Source organism: Ursus arctos, unplaced genomic scaffold (assembly GCF_023065955.2).
Source record: "Ursus arctos isolate Adak ecotype North America unplaced genomic scaffold, UrsArc2.0 scaffold_2, whole genome shotgun sequence".
Taxonomy (NCBI): domain Eukaryota; kingdom Metazoa; phylum Chordata; class Mammalia; order Carnivora; family Ursidae; genus Ursus; species Ursus arctos.
In genome coordinates, this window is record NW_026622874.1 from 6849065 (window position 1) to 6863398 (window position 14334).

The 14334-nt window shown below is 47.6% G+C and overlaps 1 protein-coding gene across 1 annotated transcript; it reads left to right on the forward strand.

The window, feature by feature from the left end:
• The first annotated feature begins 323 nt into the window (after window positions 1-323).
• SDE2 (SDE2 telomere maintenance homolog) lies at window positions 324-12958 on the forward strand. Its single transcript, XM_026509509.4, has 7 exons — window positions 324-533; window positions 5891-6008; window positions 7835-7946; window positions 8260-8429; window positions 9370-9484; window positions 11513-12026; window positions 12492-12958. The coding sequence occupies exons 1-7, from the start codon at window positions 414-416 to the stop codon at window positions 12711-12713; spliced, it is 1371 nt and encodes a 456-aa protein (XP_026365294.2). The 5' UTR covers window positions 324-413; the 3' UTR covers window positions 12714-12958.
• The last annotated feature ends 1376 nt before the right edge of the window (window positions 12959-14334 follow it).

Sequence of the window (14334 nt, forward strand, 5' to 3'; positions counted from 1 at the left end):
CTCCAGCCCCGGCTCCCCGAGACCCAAAAATAACCACGCAGCGCCAGGGACGCGGCCGGAGCCTGCGGCGCGGCGCCTCGCCAACGCCTTATCGCTCTCGGCCAGAACGCTCAAAACCTGACCCCGCGCCAGCCTTTTATACATAGTCCCCCGAGCCCCGCCCCAGCAACGTCTCCTAGCAACGCCTGGCCCTCGCGCTCCACAGCCTTATCGGCCTCCTCCAGGCCCTTCCTGTTCCCCTCCCCCGCCAGCGCGGAGCGGAGGTCCGGCTCACGTGACTTGCCCCAGGGGAGGGGAGGGGCGAGCGGACGATGTGGGGGCGGGGCGCGGAAGGCCCCGTGACGCCATCAAGACGCGCCGGGCCGGTGGCGGCGCTCTGTCCCCGGGAGCTGGAGGGCCGGGAGGTAGCTGAAATGGCGGAGGCTGTACCGCTGGTGTGGGTTCGCGGCCCCGGCTTCGGGTGCGAGGCGGTGCGGTGTGCCTCGGCCCGGTGCTCCGTACGAGATGTGATCCACCGACACTGCCAAGATCGGGTGAGGTTCGCGCTTCCTGGAAGGAAGGGGAGTTAGGCGGACTGGGGGCAGGATTGGGCGAGGAGAGGGTGGGTCGGGGGCGCGTCTGTTCCTTGGGGTTTTCAGTTTTTGAGGCTGAGGGCACCCCAGTTTGAAAATGCTTCAGACTGATGCTGAGGCCTTGCTTTGCTTTTGCTTTGGGGTGGCGGTGGTTTTGTGTCCCTACAGAAGGGAGAACAACCCCTCGGCTCACAGGCGCTTAGTTCCGCCCTCCGTGTGGACGAACCGAAACCTTTGGCGTTGTTTCATCGTGCCCAAATGAGGCAGTTGGTCCAGATGACTTTTAGGGCGCATTTCTTTACGTTTCCGCTGCATTCATCCTGTGCTTCTATGATGTGCATGTTATCCACTGCACAGCCCTGTTAGCTCCAAGTAGAGGAGTATTTTCATATCCAGACCGAGGCCGGAGGATGGTTGGGGAGGGCAGTGGGTTCATCTGGTCTCTGATCGGGGGACGAGCACTCACACACGTGTCCTGTGGAGGGCGTGGGTTCTTGGGGGTCTGTCTTTTAGATGTTTTCACTGATCCTCTGATGGTCACATTTGTCCATGCTTATTTTTGAAAAACTGTCACGGACTTTTAAAGTTACATGTGTGGTTAACGGAATTATCAAGCAAGCGAGTTTCTCCCAGCTGTGAGACATTAAACCTGTTCAGTTATCTGAAGGATTTGGTGGTCTCCCCGAATCTAATTTTAATTTTGGTCTTTGATCTAGTAGTCTGTTTTTCTTATAACCTCACTTCATCCGTGTTTCCCTAGGCTGTTTCTTCTGTTATTTGTAAGCTCAACACATGTTAACACTGCAGTCAAAACCAAATCTTTGTTTATTTGGACTGGTTCCGTGAAAAAGCAACGTGTTTTTGCAAATAATGTGGTTTTACAGCCTCGCCATTTGTCTTTCTACACTACAGCCGAGTCTAAGAACTGTCAGAACTGTTTTTGACCATCCGTGTGGGGAAATACCTTAAAAAATAGATGGATTTTAATATCTCTGAAAATAACTTTTATATCTCATGACAGTTGATCCAAAATGACCAAAAATAGGATCTTAATTATGAGAAGTATTGGAAAACACAATTTTAAATAGGAAGGAAGAAATATAAATGGGTGATTCTTTCAGGTGCTCAAGAAATAAGACCATAGGGGCACCTGGGTGGCACAGCGGTTAAGCATCTGCCTTCGGCTCAGGGCGTGATCCCGGCGTTATGGGATTGAGCCCCACATCAGGCTCCTCCTCTGGGAGCCTGCTTCTTCCTCTCCCACTCCCCCTGCTTGTGTTCCCTCTCTCGCTGGCTGTCTCTCTCTCTGTCGAATAAATAAATAAAATCTTTAAAAAAAAGAAATAGGACCATAACATACGTGAACAGAAACAAGAAACTTAAAAAAGGTCATTTGATGAGACACTGGAAGAAATTAAAATAGCTCAAGTTCACATCTGTGCTTTTTGAAACAAAATTGTTCTGACACAGGATGAGGTCAGTGTTCATGTCCACCGAAAAAGTACAAATCCCTCCTGCTGTTCTTCAGGCTAGGATAACAGACACAGATAAAGTGAGCTGCAGAGTTGATAGGAAACGGTATTTCTCCGGAGCACATGGTACAGTTGTAAAATGTCATAATGACTCCCTTGGAAGTCTGTTGCTTTCAGATTCACTAAGAAACCTTGATCTGGGAAATTATAGACTTCAAGACACTTGCTGTTTGAAATGTTATCAGTGAGAATGAAGCATCCCAGTCTTGCCTTGAGACTCTGAGTCACTTTGATACAGAGAACGCACTCTTGATTTCCAGCCAGGTGCAGACCTTCAGAGTAGGAGTTCTGAACACAACATTCCATGTTTATCTTAACTTTGTGGTTTCCAAGGAAATGGGTCTGGATCCAATTTACTTCACAGTCTAGACCTGATGTTGCCCCTTTTACACACAGCTCTGGTTTGTTTGGAGTCCCTCCAAACACTTTCATTTAAATTTCACCTAAACTCCACCCTTGCCTCAAATCCTATAATAGTTGTTTTTTGTTGGTGGTGAGACACCCCATGATTCCTCTTGTGCACAGTCCGTACCCCCCACCCCCCCACCTTGTTTGCAGTGAGTCAATAAATTTGACTTTGGTGAACTACACGTTTGTTTCTGGTGGCCTTAGGCTGATTGGGCTAAGACGCACAATACTTTGTGTTTGAAGTACTTTGTAAAACACAAATGGTCAAAGACCCTTAAATTGATTTTAAGTTTCCTTTGTCCTTTTTTCCTACTGGTGATTATTGATAAGAATCTTAAGTAGAAAATGCAATTTTGTTGCTCAGTTGTCTTGTTTAATAAGCAGTTCTGTTTGGAAACGAAGTACAGTGTATATAATCTTTCTGTCTTCACATTAATGTCTTTTAAAGTTGTTTAGAATTTTAGAAATATATACCCACTAGACATAGAAAATATTAAGAGAAACTAAAGTAGCTTTTCATTCATAAACATAGAACAAAGATGAGGTATATTACATACCTCATTTAATCTGTACAACTCTTAAAAGTGGACAATATTTTACAGATAAGAATAGTCCTTCTTGTTAATCACATCACTGCATATAACATGAGCTCCTTTGCTTCTCTCTCCTGCTAGCATGTTTGCCTGGGAAAAGTCCGGTCAACTTAAATCCACCTCTTCTGCCTGCCATCTGGGCAGTGACGGTGGCGGGGAAACTAATCACACAAATCAGTCTGACTGTAAGTTCACGAACACCAACCCTCGTGATGCGTGGCACTTCTGCTGTATATCCCCAGGCCAGAGTAGGCCTCCACTGGGTTGGGGGACTGCGAAGATCCTGATTCCTGCAGCTCTCGGGCAGTGGGGCAGAATCTGGGGGTGCCTCAGCAGCTTTGCTCATTTCCCCGTGTCGCTGGATGTGTTCTCTGTACACCATGTGTGAAAAGGCTTGGGAAACAGTGCCGACTGCATTGTTCTCACTCTCCTACACGACTCTCTGACCTCTTCTCTCTTTAAATCTCTAGTACTTCTCCCATCTCGAGGCCCATGCTTTGGATTCAGGGAGAAAGTACGGGCAGTCAGGAGAGACCTTTCTCATCCTCACAGCAGTGCCCCTACCTCGTTGCTATACATTCTGCCTTCTCTTTTTCCGTTACTGTGGATGAACGGTCGTTATTTTACGGATGAGTTGTAATTAGCTTCCACTTGGCACCATACCCTCTCTCCTCTTACCTTATTTGGCATTGGTTCTCTCTCTGCTGCATTTCCCAGTGTCTTCCCGTTTTCCTGGATCATTCCTACCAGTGCTCAAACTTGAGCCCCATCCCTCTCAGCTGTCACCTCCTTTTCTCTAGTTTTCTTTGTAGAAATATCCTTGAACAGAAAACTTCTCCTTTAGAACGTCCTCCAGTCAGGCTTTTGTTGCCGTCGCTCCAGCAGACCAGCTCCTGTCATGCGTGCCATACCCGATGATCGGGTTCCAGTCCTCCTCTCTCTCGGCCTGTCGGCGTCTGTGGGCACACTCCAACGTTCACTCCTTGGCACGCTTTGCTCACTTGTCCACACATCCACCTTACTAGCCTCCCTCCGGTTCCTCTTGCTGCTGCCTCTCGTCTCTCTGATCTCTAAACCTTGGAGTGGCTGCGACTGGGTCTTCTGATCTTTGTTCCTGTGCCTCCTCCCTCATGCAGGGCACTTCTTCCATTCTCTAGGCGTGCTGACGTCTTCCACATGGAAATCTCCAGCTCAGACCTTGTCCCCAGACTGCAGACGGGTGTACCCACCAGTTTCCTCAGCATCTCCAAAGAGGTCTTATTAGGCCTCTCAAACAAACACATCCAAAATGAGACTGGTACTCTTCCCCAAACATGGTTCTCACTCTTAACAAATGGCAACTCTGTTTCCTGTTAGTCACACCAAATGTTTGGACTCCTCTCTCGTTGCTCTGTGACTCTCACTGCCTGTCTCCAGAGCCTTCGGGGGACACCCCCCCTCTGTTTCTCATCCCTTTCTGCCACTACCCCCGATACAGATGGCCTTCATTGCTCACCTGGGTTGTCACAATAGCTGATGTCTCTTTTTCTGTAGTCTTTATTTCCAATTTAACAGCTAGAGTGATCCTTTAAGAATATAACTCTGCTCTCAATCTGTTCCAAACCCTGTAGTGGCTTTATTCAGAGTGAAACCTAAAGTTCTTACAGGGGCTTTTAAGGCCTTCTCATTCCCCTTTGGCAGACGTCTTCTAGCTACATTGTCCGTGTTGCTGTTCCACAAATACTCTGGGCATGTTCCTGATCCCCACCTTTGCCTCTGGAATGCTGTTCCCTCAGATAGCCAGGTGGCTTGTTCTCTCCCTTTCTTTCCTTCTCTGCTAAAGTGACACTTGATCAGAGAGGCTTTTCTTGACTAACTGTGTATGTTAGATAGATGGCCAGCACAGCCATCTGCACACGCTGTCCCCTTCAGCCTGCTGATCACCAGTGGCCATCAGATAGCATTCGTTTGTTCGTCCTCTGTCTTTCCCCACTAGAACGTAAGCTCCCTTGAGGCAGGGTCTGTATTCATTGTATTATTCACTACAGTATCCTAGCACTTGAAAGTACCTGGCAAATAGTAGGGACTTGGTTAGTATTTGTTGAATGAACAGACGGGTCCCCCTGAAATGGCCGTGGGATGTGGTCCGGAACGAATGTTCATTGTGCCCACTTTGGGAAGATACCAGTTGTGTGTTTTTCCTTTCTGTTGGTATGTGGGTCTCCTTTTATATGTTCTCTTCATCACTTGCTCTGAGAAAGTTTGCAGTCTACAGAGTGGGTTTGGGGGTACTTGGGCCTCCGCTGTAACTCAGGGACAGGGCAGAAGAGCAGCCGGCCCTCCACCTGTGACAGCTGCTGTCGGTGTAGGCAGACCGTACTGTCGTCTCCTTCCCTCCCCTGCTTGTCCTTAGCCACACTCTTCAGAGTGTGTATTGGGACTTTTAAACTCGTGCAACTTGATATTACCAGTTTAAAAAAAAAGTGAAGAGAAAAAGGGCCTGGCAGAGTTACTGGGTCTGAGCCCCGTATAATTTTCCACCTTGACTCTGATTTCCTATCAGAGAAGAAGAGAACAGTTCTTATTTTCACCCAAAAGACAAAAAGGTCTTGTGCGTATCATGACAAGGCGTTAGGAAACAGTCATACCCCGAATAAATCCTAGGAAGTGACTTTTTCTTTGGATTTTCAGGTCAATAAATACTGATGGAACACACACTATCTGCTTAATGAAAACATAATGGGCTGGGTCCCTCCCTACAGGAAACTTGTGTTGTCTCATTGAAAAACCCCAAACTTGTCTCTAGGATGTTCCAGTGGAACGCTTCTTTGTGAAGTGCAATGGATGCCTCGTGGACGCCAGTGATGGAGTGCGGCTCGGCGCCGTGTATAGTTTGGAACCCAGGCTCCGTGGAGGAAAAGGAGGTAGGACACGCATGGTGGCTGCTTCTTTGTGTCACAGCTGCAGTCTCTAGCCCTGGGCAGGCCTCTGGGGTGTGCCGGTCTTGTTCTGCCTTATGAACTCCTTTATTCACTTTCCTAGTCTTGAGTATGGTTTCTCTTTTGTTATTTTTGAGGAATATATTGTCCGATTATAATTTCTACCCTCGCCAGCAGGGTAGCTCTTAGGCAATTAGATTCCAAACCTTTGGGGGAGATTGGATGAAGAGAGACGATCGTGTGTCCAGTTTTCTGAAGAAAGAGTGTTAAAACAGTTAAATCTGGGGCGCCTGGGTGGCTCAGTCGTTGAGTGTCTGCCTTCGGCTCAGGGCGTGATCCCAGAGTCCTGGGATCGAACCCTGCATCAGGCTCTTCTGCTGGGAGCCTGCTTCTTCCTCTTTCACTCCCCCTGCTTATATTCCCTCTCTCGCTGGCTGTCTGTCTCTCAAATAAATAAATAAAATCTTAAAAAAACAAACAAACCAGTTAAATCTCCTTCTGCTTTTTAGCAAGATTTTGTCTGGTCATTGAAGTTCCAAGGGAGGCCTAAAGTCAGCCTGAGGAATGTAGCCGTTTACAGATTGGGGTAGATTCAGGTCGTTGCTGTACGAACACATCTAAGGATGGAGAAGAGAAACTAAAAGAGCAGGAACGGATTATGGGCAGTTCTGGGTATTTTTCCTGATGCGCTAACATGTTGTCCTGAAGCTTTCTCAACATCCGCAGTGATTTGGTTTGGTTGTCAGGGAGCTCACTGGCATCTCACATTATAATCATCCTGCTGTTTGAAATTGTATCGCTAAGAATGAAGCTTATTGTATCAGCCAGGGACAACTTACAATTGCGTTTCCTTTGAAACTCACTGCGAAATCTCACCATAAAAATTTTTAAGTTATTGATCTGGGAATCTTGGGATCTGTGGCACTGGGTAAAGCCCTCTAAAATATCCCAGTGTGGGGGGTGCCTGGGTGGCTCAGTTGAATAAGCATCTGCCTTCGGCTCAGGTCATGATCCCAGGGTGCTGGGATTGAACCTCACACTGAGCTCCCTGCCCAGCTGGGAGTCTGTTCTTCCCTCTCCCTCTGCCCCTTCCCATTCCTACTCTCTCTTTCACTTGCACTTTTTCTCTCAAATAAATCTTAAAAAAATATATCCAAATGGCGCAGATATGGTATTTCAGAAATATAAGAGGAAGGGCAAAAGGCACGAGGTTGAATCAGGTTTATCAATATTTTTACTTTTGATGCCTGGGCAGAATCTTGATATTCTTTCTTAAAAAAAAAAAAAAAGATCTTTTTTGTTTGTTTGTTTTGTTCAAGATTTATTTATTGGGGCACCTGGGTGGCTTAGTTGTTAAGTGCCTGTCTTTGGCTCAGGTCATGGTCCCAGGGTCCTGGGATCGAGCCCCATTTTGGGCTCCCTGCTCAGCAAGGAGCCTGCTTCTCCCTCTCCCTCTGCCTGCTGCTCCCCCACTTGTGGTCGCTTTCTATCTAGTAAACAAAATCTTAAAAAAAAAAAAAAAAGTTTTATTTATTTCGTTTAGAGAGAGAGAGTGCGAGCACAAGCAAGGGCAGAGGGAGAAAGAGAGAGAAGCTTTAGCAGACTCCTCACTGAGCGTGGAGCCCGATGCGGGGCGTGATCTCACGACCCTGAGCCGAAACTAAGAGTTGGATGCTTAACCGACTGAGCCACCCAGATGCCCCAAAGAGATCATTTTTAATCTCATGATATACTAGCATTTTCACAAATTTGGTGTTTGTCCATCCTTGAACCCTTCTTTAAACCTGCGTTCTCCAAATACACTTGCCCAGGGTTTGGATCTATGCTCCGAGCGCTTGGTGCCCAGATTGAGAAGACAACCAACCGAGAAGCTTGCCGGGACCTCAGCGGGAGGAGGCTACGAGATGTCAACCATGAGAAAGCGTAAGCTGCCCACTGTGTTAACTTCTTTGAAGACAGCAACGCACGTTCCTGCCAGTCGTGGTTGTCCACATGCCATGCGTATCGAACGGTAGCCTTCAGGGATTAGCGTGGTCACTCGTTGTTACCGGACTTAGCTCTTTCTGTAGTTGAATAATTCCTGTGGGGTTTTAGGGGGTCCCTCACAGCGTGCTAGTGGTAAGCCCGGGGCAGGCACAGGACAGTGTGGATTCTTCCGGGGATGGGGGGCTTTTCACGTAGAAACAAGAGTGTGTGGGATCCGTCCGGTCAGCCCCGTCTCTCTCCCCTGTCCCAGGATGGCTGAGTGGGTGAAACAGCAGGCTGAGCGGGAGGCCGAGAAGGAGCAGAAGCGCCTGGAGCGGCTGCAGCGGAAACTCGCCGAGCCCAGGCACTGCTTCACCAGCCCCGCGTACCAGCAGCAGTGCCATGAGATGGCCGAGCGCCTGGAGGACTCTGTCCTCAAAGGTGAGAAGGAGGGCCCCTAGCTGAAGCCACGCCGTCCCCGCTGTGCACAGAGGGCAGTGCTGGAGTCCTTGTGGGTTACAGACTGAGAATCAGATAAAAGCCATGGAACCTCTCCCCTCGATAAGAAACAGAATGGGGGTGCCTGGGGTGGCTCAGTTGGTTAAGCATCCAACTCTTGATTTCGGCTCAGGTCATGATCTCAGCGTCGTCAGATTGGGCCCCGTGCTCAGTGGGGAGTCTGCTTGTCCCTCTCCCTGTGCTCTGCCCCCTGTGCACAGGTGCGCTCTCTAAAATAAGTAAAATCTTTCAAAGTAATAATAGGAATAAACAGTATGCCTTAAACCCTAGAAATAAAGAGTACACCCATGATATGTGATGTATTTGACTTCTGAATTCCGGGGGCCCACGGGCCCCAGGTAAGAACACTTGTGCTTGGTGGGGTATGCCAAGTCCTCAGGAAGTCTTTAGACCTCAACATCCTTGCTTCTAGTTTTAGGTCCGTTTTTTAATGGTTTTTAGTGAGAATGATTAACTTTTTTTTAGCATCCAAAGCATTATGTTAGGGCTCTCGTGGGTTCTGTTGAGTAGGAAGGAATCTTTTCAATCAGAAGGTTGTGATGTAATGCTGTACAAGCAGCAGGTACAGGGGATGGACCATCAGGTCTGGGGAGGCCGGGGACGCACCTGTCCGTCTCAGAGCTGCAGACTGGCCTTTGGGGTTTTCAGAACGCGGTTCCAGAGCCAGAATGCACGGTCCTTTAAACCTGTCTGAGCTTGAGTCGAATCTCAGTTTAGCCGTATTAAATTTTGGTATGTTAAGAAATTTAAAACTCGAGCTTTAGATTGCAACATGGCAGCTTTTGTCATCCGTACTGTTTATAATGTCTTCAGTTATACTCACTTCTGATGGCATAACTGAGTTGGGAACATTTCCGGTTAGGTATGCAGGCTGCCTCCAGCAAGATGGTTTCCGCCGAAATCGGTGAGAGTCGGAAAAGACCCAACCAATCAGAAACAGACGGAGGAGCCCGCGCGGGGAAAAGGAAGTGCTTTTGGTAAGTTACGCTTCAGTTTCATTCCAACGAGATCTGTGCGGCCTGACAGCGTTTCCTCTTGCCTATCTGGCGTAAACGCTTTTTAAAGTTAGGTTTGATGGGAACTCGGAAATTTCCAGAGTCTTCCAGTTCTCAGGTGTCCACGGCTGTCACACCGTGCACACTCCTTGTGGTTTCTGCCTTGCGTGCTGGGAATGGAAGCTAACGGACGATTTTTCCTTAGTGAAAGATCACATGAGAATCACTTTATACTTGAATTACTGTTTGGTGTTGAAAGAGTTAACTTTCAGAAATTCGGGTGGAAGCCATGGCTGTACTTTCCAGATTGTTCTGTTTTCTCTGTGGTTTTTCACAGTCGTTACTGAGGTCTGTGGCCACCGCCAGAGCTCGCTTTGACCACTTTTGCACGTGCAGCTGAAAAGCACAATGGCGACTTTTCTTGTCCATCCTGCTGGTGGTGCTCCTGCCCTTCCCATGGGTCTTCAGGTCACTAGCTCAGTTTCCTTGGGCCAAGTTCTAGAAAATGACATCCAGACGCATCTTGCTTCCTTGCTGGCCTCTGCTTTGGGGGTAGAAAGATAATTATTAATTAAAGATCATGGAACTACGTGAGTCCAGCATAGAATCTTCAGTGTTCTTTGTTTGTTTTTTCTTTTCTTTTTTTTTTTTTTAATTTTATTTATTTATTCGACAGAGATAGAGACAGCCAGCGAGAGAGGGAACACAAGCAGGGGGAGCGGGAGAGGAAGAAGCAGGCTCATAGCAGAAGAGCCTGATGTGGGGCTCGATCCCAGATCGCCGGGATCACGCCCTGAGCCGAAGGCAGATGCTTAACCGCTGTGCCACCCAGGTGCCCCTGTTTGTTTGTTTTTTCTTTAGGATTTTATTTATTTATTTGACAGAGAGAGAGAGAACACAAGTAGGGGTTGGGGCAGAGCAGGAAGCCTGATGTAGGGCTCGATCCCAGGACCCTGGGATCATGATGTGAGCTGAAGGCAGACGTTTGACTGAGCCACCCAGGCGCCCCAGGAATTAAGTGTTCTTGAAAGTAAAGGTAGTGGGATTGTGTGGGGTTGGGGGGGGGGTTGAATCAGGTTTGTTGAGATGGAATTTACGTGCACTAAAATTCATACTTTTTCATTGAATAGATCTATGAGTTTTGAGAAATACAGTCACATAACCAAGATATAGAATATTTCCATTTCCCTAAAAATTCCCCATGTGCCCCTTTGTGGTTAATTCCCGCTCCCCTGCCCCCACCCCCGGCAAGCGCCGATGCCTGGTGTGATGTTTGTTCTGACCGTTCTGTCTTTTCGAGGATGTTGTGCAGCCCTCTGTGTCTGGAGTCTCTCACTTAGCACAATGCTTTTGAAATCTACGGCTGGTATCATATGTATCAGTGGTACGTTCCTTTTTGTTGCCATGGATTATTGCATCTGTTTATCCGTTCCGTTGATAGTTTGGGTAGTTTCCAGTTTGGGGCAATTATGAATAAAACATAGGATTTTCTTTTAACTGTTTGATATTTTATCTACGTTTCTCACCGTTGAGTTTTGTACAAGATAGAAACAAAAGCTTTAGGCAAAATCAGTTTTGTTTTACGAGATTCACAACTATTTAGGGGCGCTGGGGTGGCTCAGTGGGTTAAGCGTTTGCCTTCGGCTCAGGTCATGGTCTCAGGGTCCTGAGATCGAGCCCTGCATTGGCTCCCTGCTCAGCGGGAAGTCTGTTTCTCCCTCTCCCTCTGCTCCTCCCTCTGCTTGTGCTCTTTCTCAAATAAATAAATAACATCTTAAAAAAAAAAGAGATTCACAACTTTAAAGAGGATTCCCTCTTGGATCTTTGGGATGGTTGATTCTAGGCTCACTGAATTTTTTCCCCTCTGTTTATACTTCTAAATATCTTTCTGTGAAACTTAGCTACTGTCCATCTCACGCAAGCACATACTTTGACCCTGACAGTCTGTTCCCCGGACAGACTGTAACTCTGTCCAGCAGAGAAGCTGTACCTTCCTGTTGCTCCTGGCAGGTTGGGCATGGAAGGGCTGGAGACAGCGGAGGAGTCCAGCTCGGAGACCTCAGACGATGACCGGGAAGAAGCTCCTAGTACTTCAGGCATGAGCTCACATGCTGTAGACAGCGGCCTTGGTGGCGCGGAGTCAGCAGCTGGGTCTCCCCGCTGCTGTCCGGGGCTGGGCGTGGCCAGCACAGCCTCTCACTCCCCTGAGCCACTGCCGGCCCCAGGGACGGCCTCTGGGTGTGCTGTCTCCGCAGACGTGTGTGCTGAATCGGGACAGATCTCTGCTGAGGGGCTTGTGAACAGGACAATGGCCACAGAACCCGAGAAGAGCCGGGAGGAGGGGCGTGGGGCAGAGGGCAAAGAGCCTGCAGGAGAGGAGACCGCAGGGGCTGGACTGACCTCGGAGACAGAGCCAGAGGCGGAGGAGGTGGCCGATGGGGACAGAGCTGCCGAGGCTGTGCCTGGAGAGGCGGGGGCAAGCGAGCCCGCTGCCAGACTGGAGCGAAGCCAGTCAGGAAATACGGTAAGTAGTTTGGGGGTCCACGTCGGGAGCCAGGGCAGCTTCATGGCCACAGTTCCTCAGTAATTCCGTAACATGAAAACATGCTTTCCCCCTCGGCTGCTAAGTGGGAAGGTTTGTTTCATAACCAGAAGTACAGATGAGGGTGAAGCTTGCCTCTGCGCCCCAAAAAGTCCTTTGGTTTTTTTCTTTTAAACTCTGGAATGTGTATCATTTTGCCACTAGGTGGCATCCCTGGTTCTCTATTTTATCCGTTCTAAGCCACACGTCGATCACATTTTAATATCTGAATTGGAGTGGATGGCCCGTATGAGCACTTAGGGGCTATGACTTACCCGCTGAGCAGGGAGCCCGACGTGGGCTCGATCCCAGGACTCTGGGATCATGACCTGAGCCAAAGGCAGCCCCAGGTGCCCCTCATGACTGGGAGGAGTCTGTTTTGAATATTTTCCCTTTTTCCCCCCTTAGGATACTGGTCAGCAAGCTCTGGATTTGCTGGCCTTCAGCTCCACGGCAGAGCTGGAGGCGCTGGGTTTGGACAAGCTCAAGTGTGAACTCATGGCCCTGGGACTGAAATGTGGGGGCACCTTGCAGGAGCGTGCGGCCAGGCTCTTCTCCATCAGGGGCCTGGCAAGGGACCAGATCGACCCGGCCCTATTCGCCAAACCTTTGAAGGGGAAGAAGAAATGAATTTCATCGGAGCTGGTTTCCTATTTCTTCATAGTCTGGCGTTTGTAACCTGAATAATGTTGACTCCTGGCCGTTATTCCTGTTGATATTAAAGCTGACTTTTTAATGACCTAATTCTGACCATCCTCTTTTTTCGTTAAACTGTATGTATAAAATTAATGTGTGAAATCATCTGGGCCTGCAGTGTTCTTCGTGGGATGATTTTTTATAACAGATTTAGTTTAATAAATACAGAGCGATTCAGATTTTGGTTTCATCTTGTGTCATTTAGTTACACAGTTGACCCTTGAACCTCACAGGTCAGAAAAGCACGGGTCCACTTACATGTGGATTTTTTTTTCAATCAATAACAGTACCATACTGTCCGTATATTTTCTCTCATGATTTTAATAACGATTTCCTTAGCTTCACTGTAAGAACACAGTATGTAATCCGTGCAGCATACAGAGCCCGTGTTACTCATCGGAGTCCCTCCTCGTTCTTTTCACATGTGTAGGAGCTGCGGTGGTTACTGCTTTCTCGTCCCGGGACTGGTGGTTTCTGTCTCCCCCTTTCCCTGATCAGTCTCGCGAGGAGTTCGTGAGTTTTGTTGATCTGATTTTCAAAGAACCAGCTTTTGGCTTTGTTAATTTTTCTCACCTTTTTCAGTTTCATTGATTTCTGCTCTTTATCGTTAACTTTCTTCTACTTAGTGCTTTGCTCTTTCTCTTTAGCTTAAGATCGGTCATGATCTTAGACTTTTTTCTAATAGAAGTATTTAAAGTCGCACGTTTTTCTTTAAGTACCACTTGAGCTGCACCTCAGAATTTTAAACATGTTGTCTTTTCATTATCGTTCAGTTGTAAATATTTTCTCATTTCCTTGTGAGTTCTTCTTTGACCCACGGGTTGATGATCTAGAAGCATATGGCCTGATGAGCAGATGTCTGTTTTGTTCCCTAAATATTGTTACTGATTTGTACTTTAATTCCATCGAGGTTAGAGAATATGTTTATGATTTTAGTCTTTTTAGTTTTACTGAGACTCCTAATATGACCTGGTATGTGTATGGTCTGTCTGGGGAACGTTCCACGTTTGCTTGAAAGGAATATGTACTCCAAAATGTTGGGTGAATTTGTTCTGTAATACCATTTAGGTTACATAATTAATACTGTTGTTCACATCTTCTGTGTCTGCCTAGATTTTTTTGTGTCTTATCAGGTGTTGTGAGGTGGTAAAGATCTTCTGTTATGATTGTGCAATTGTCTGTTTCTTTAATTGTATCAATTTTGCTTCGTATTTTGGGGGTTGTGTTACGTCGTCCTAATGAATTGACCATTTTATTATTACAAAACTCCCCTCTTTATCTCTAATAACTTTTTTTTTTTAAGATTTTATTGATTTGGCAGAGAGAGACCGCGAGAGAGGGAACACAAGCAGGGGGAGTGGGAGAGGGAGAAGTAGGCTTCCCGCTGAGCGGGGAGCCCAATGCGGGGCTTGATCCCAGGACCCTGGCATCATGACCTGAGCCGAAGGCAGACGCTTGACCACTGAGCCACCCAGGTGCTCCTCTCCTAATACCTTTTATGTCCAGTTCTGTTGTATCTGATGTGAATTAGAGCTTCTCCAGCCTTCTAATGCGT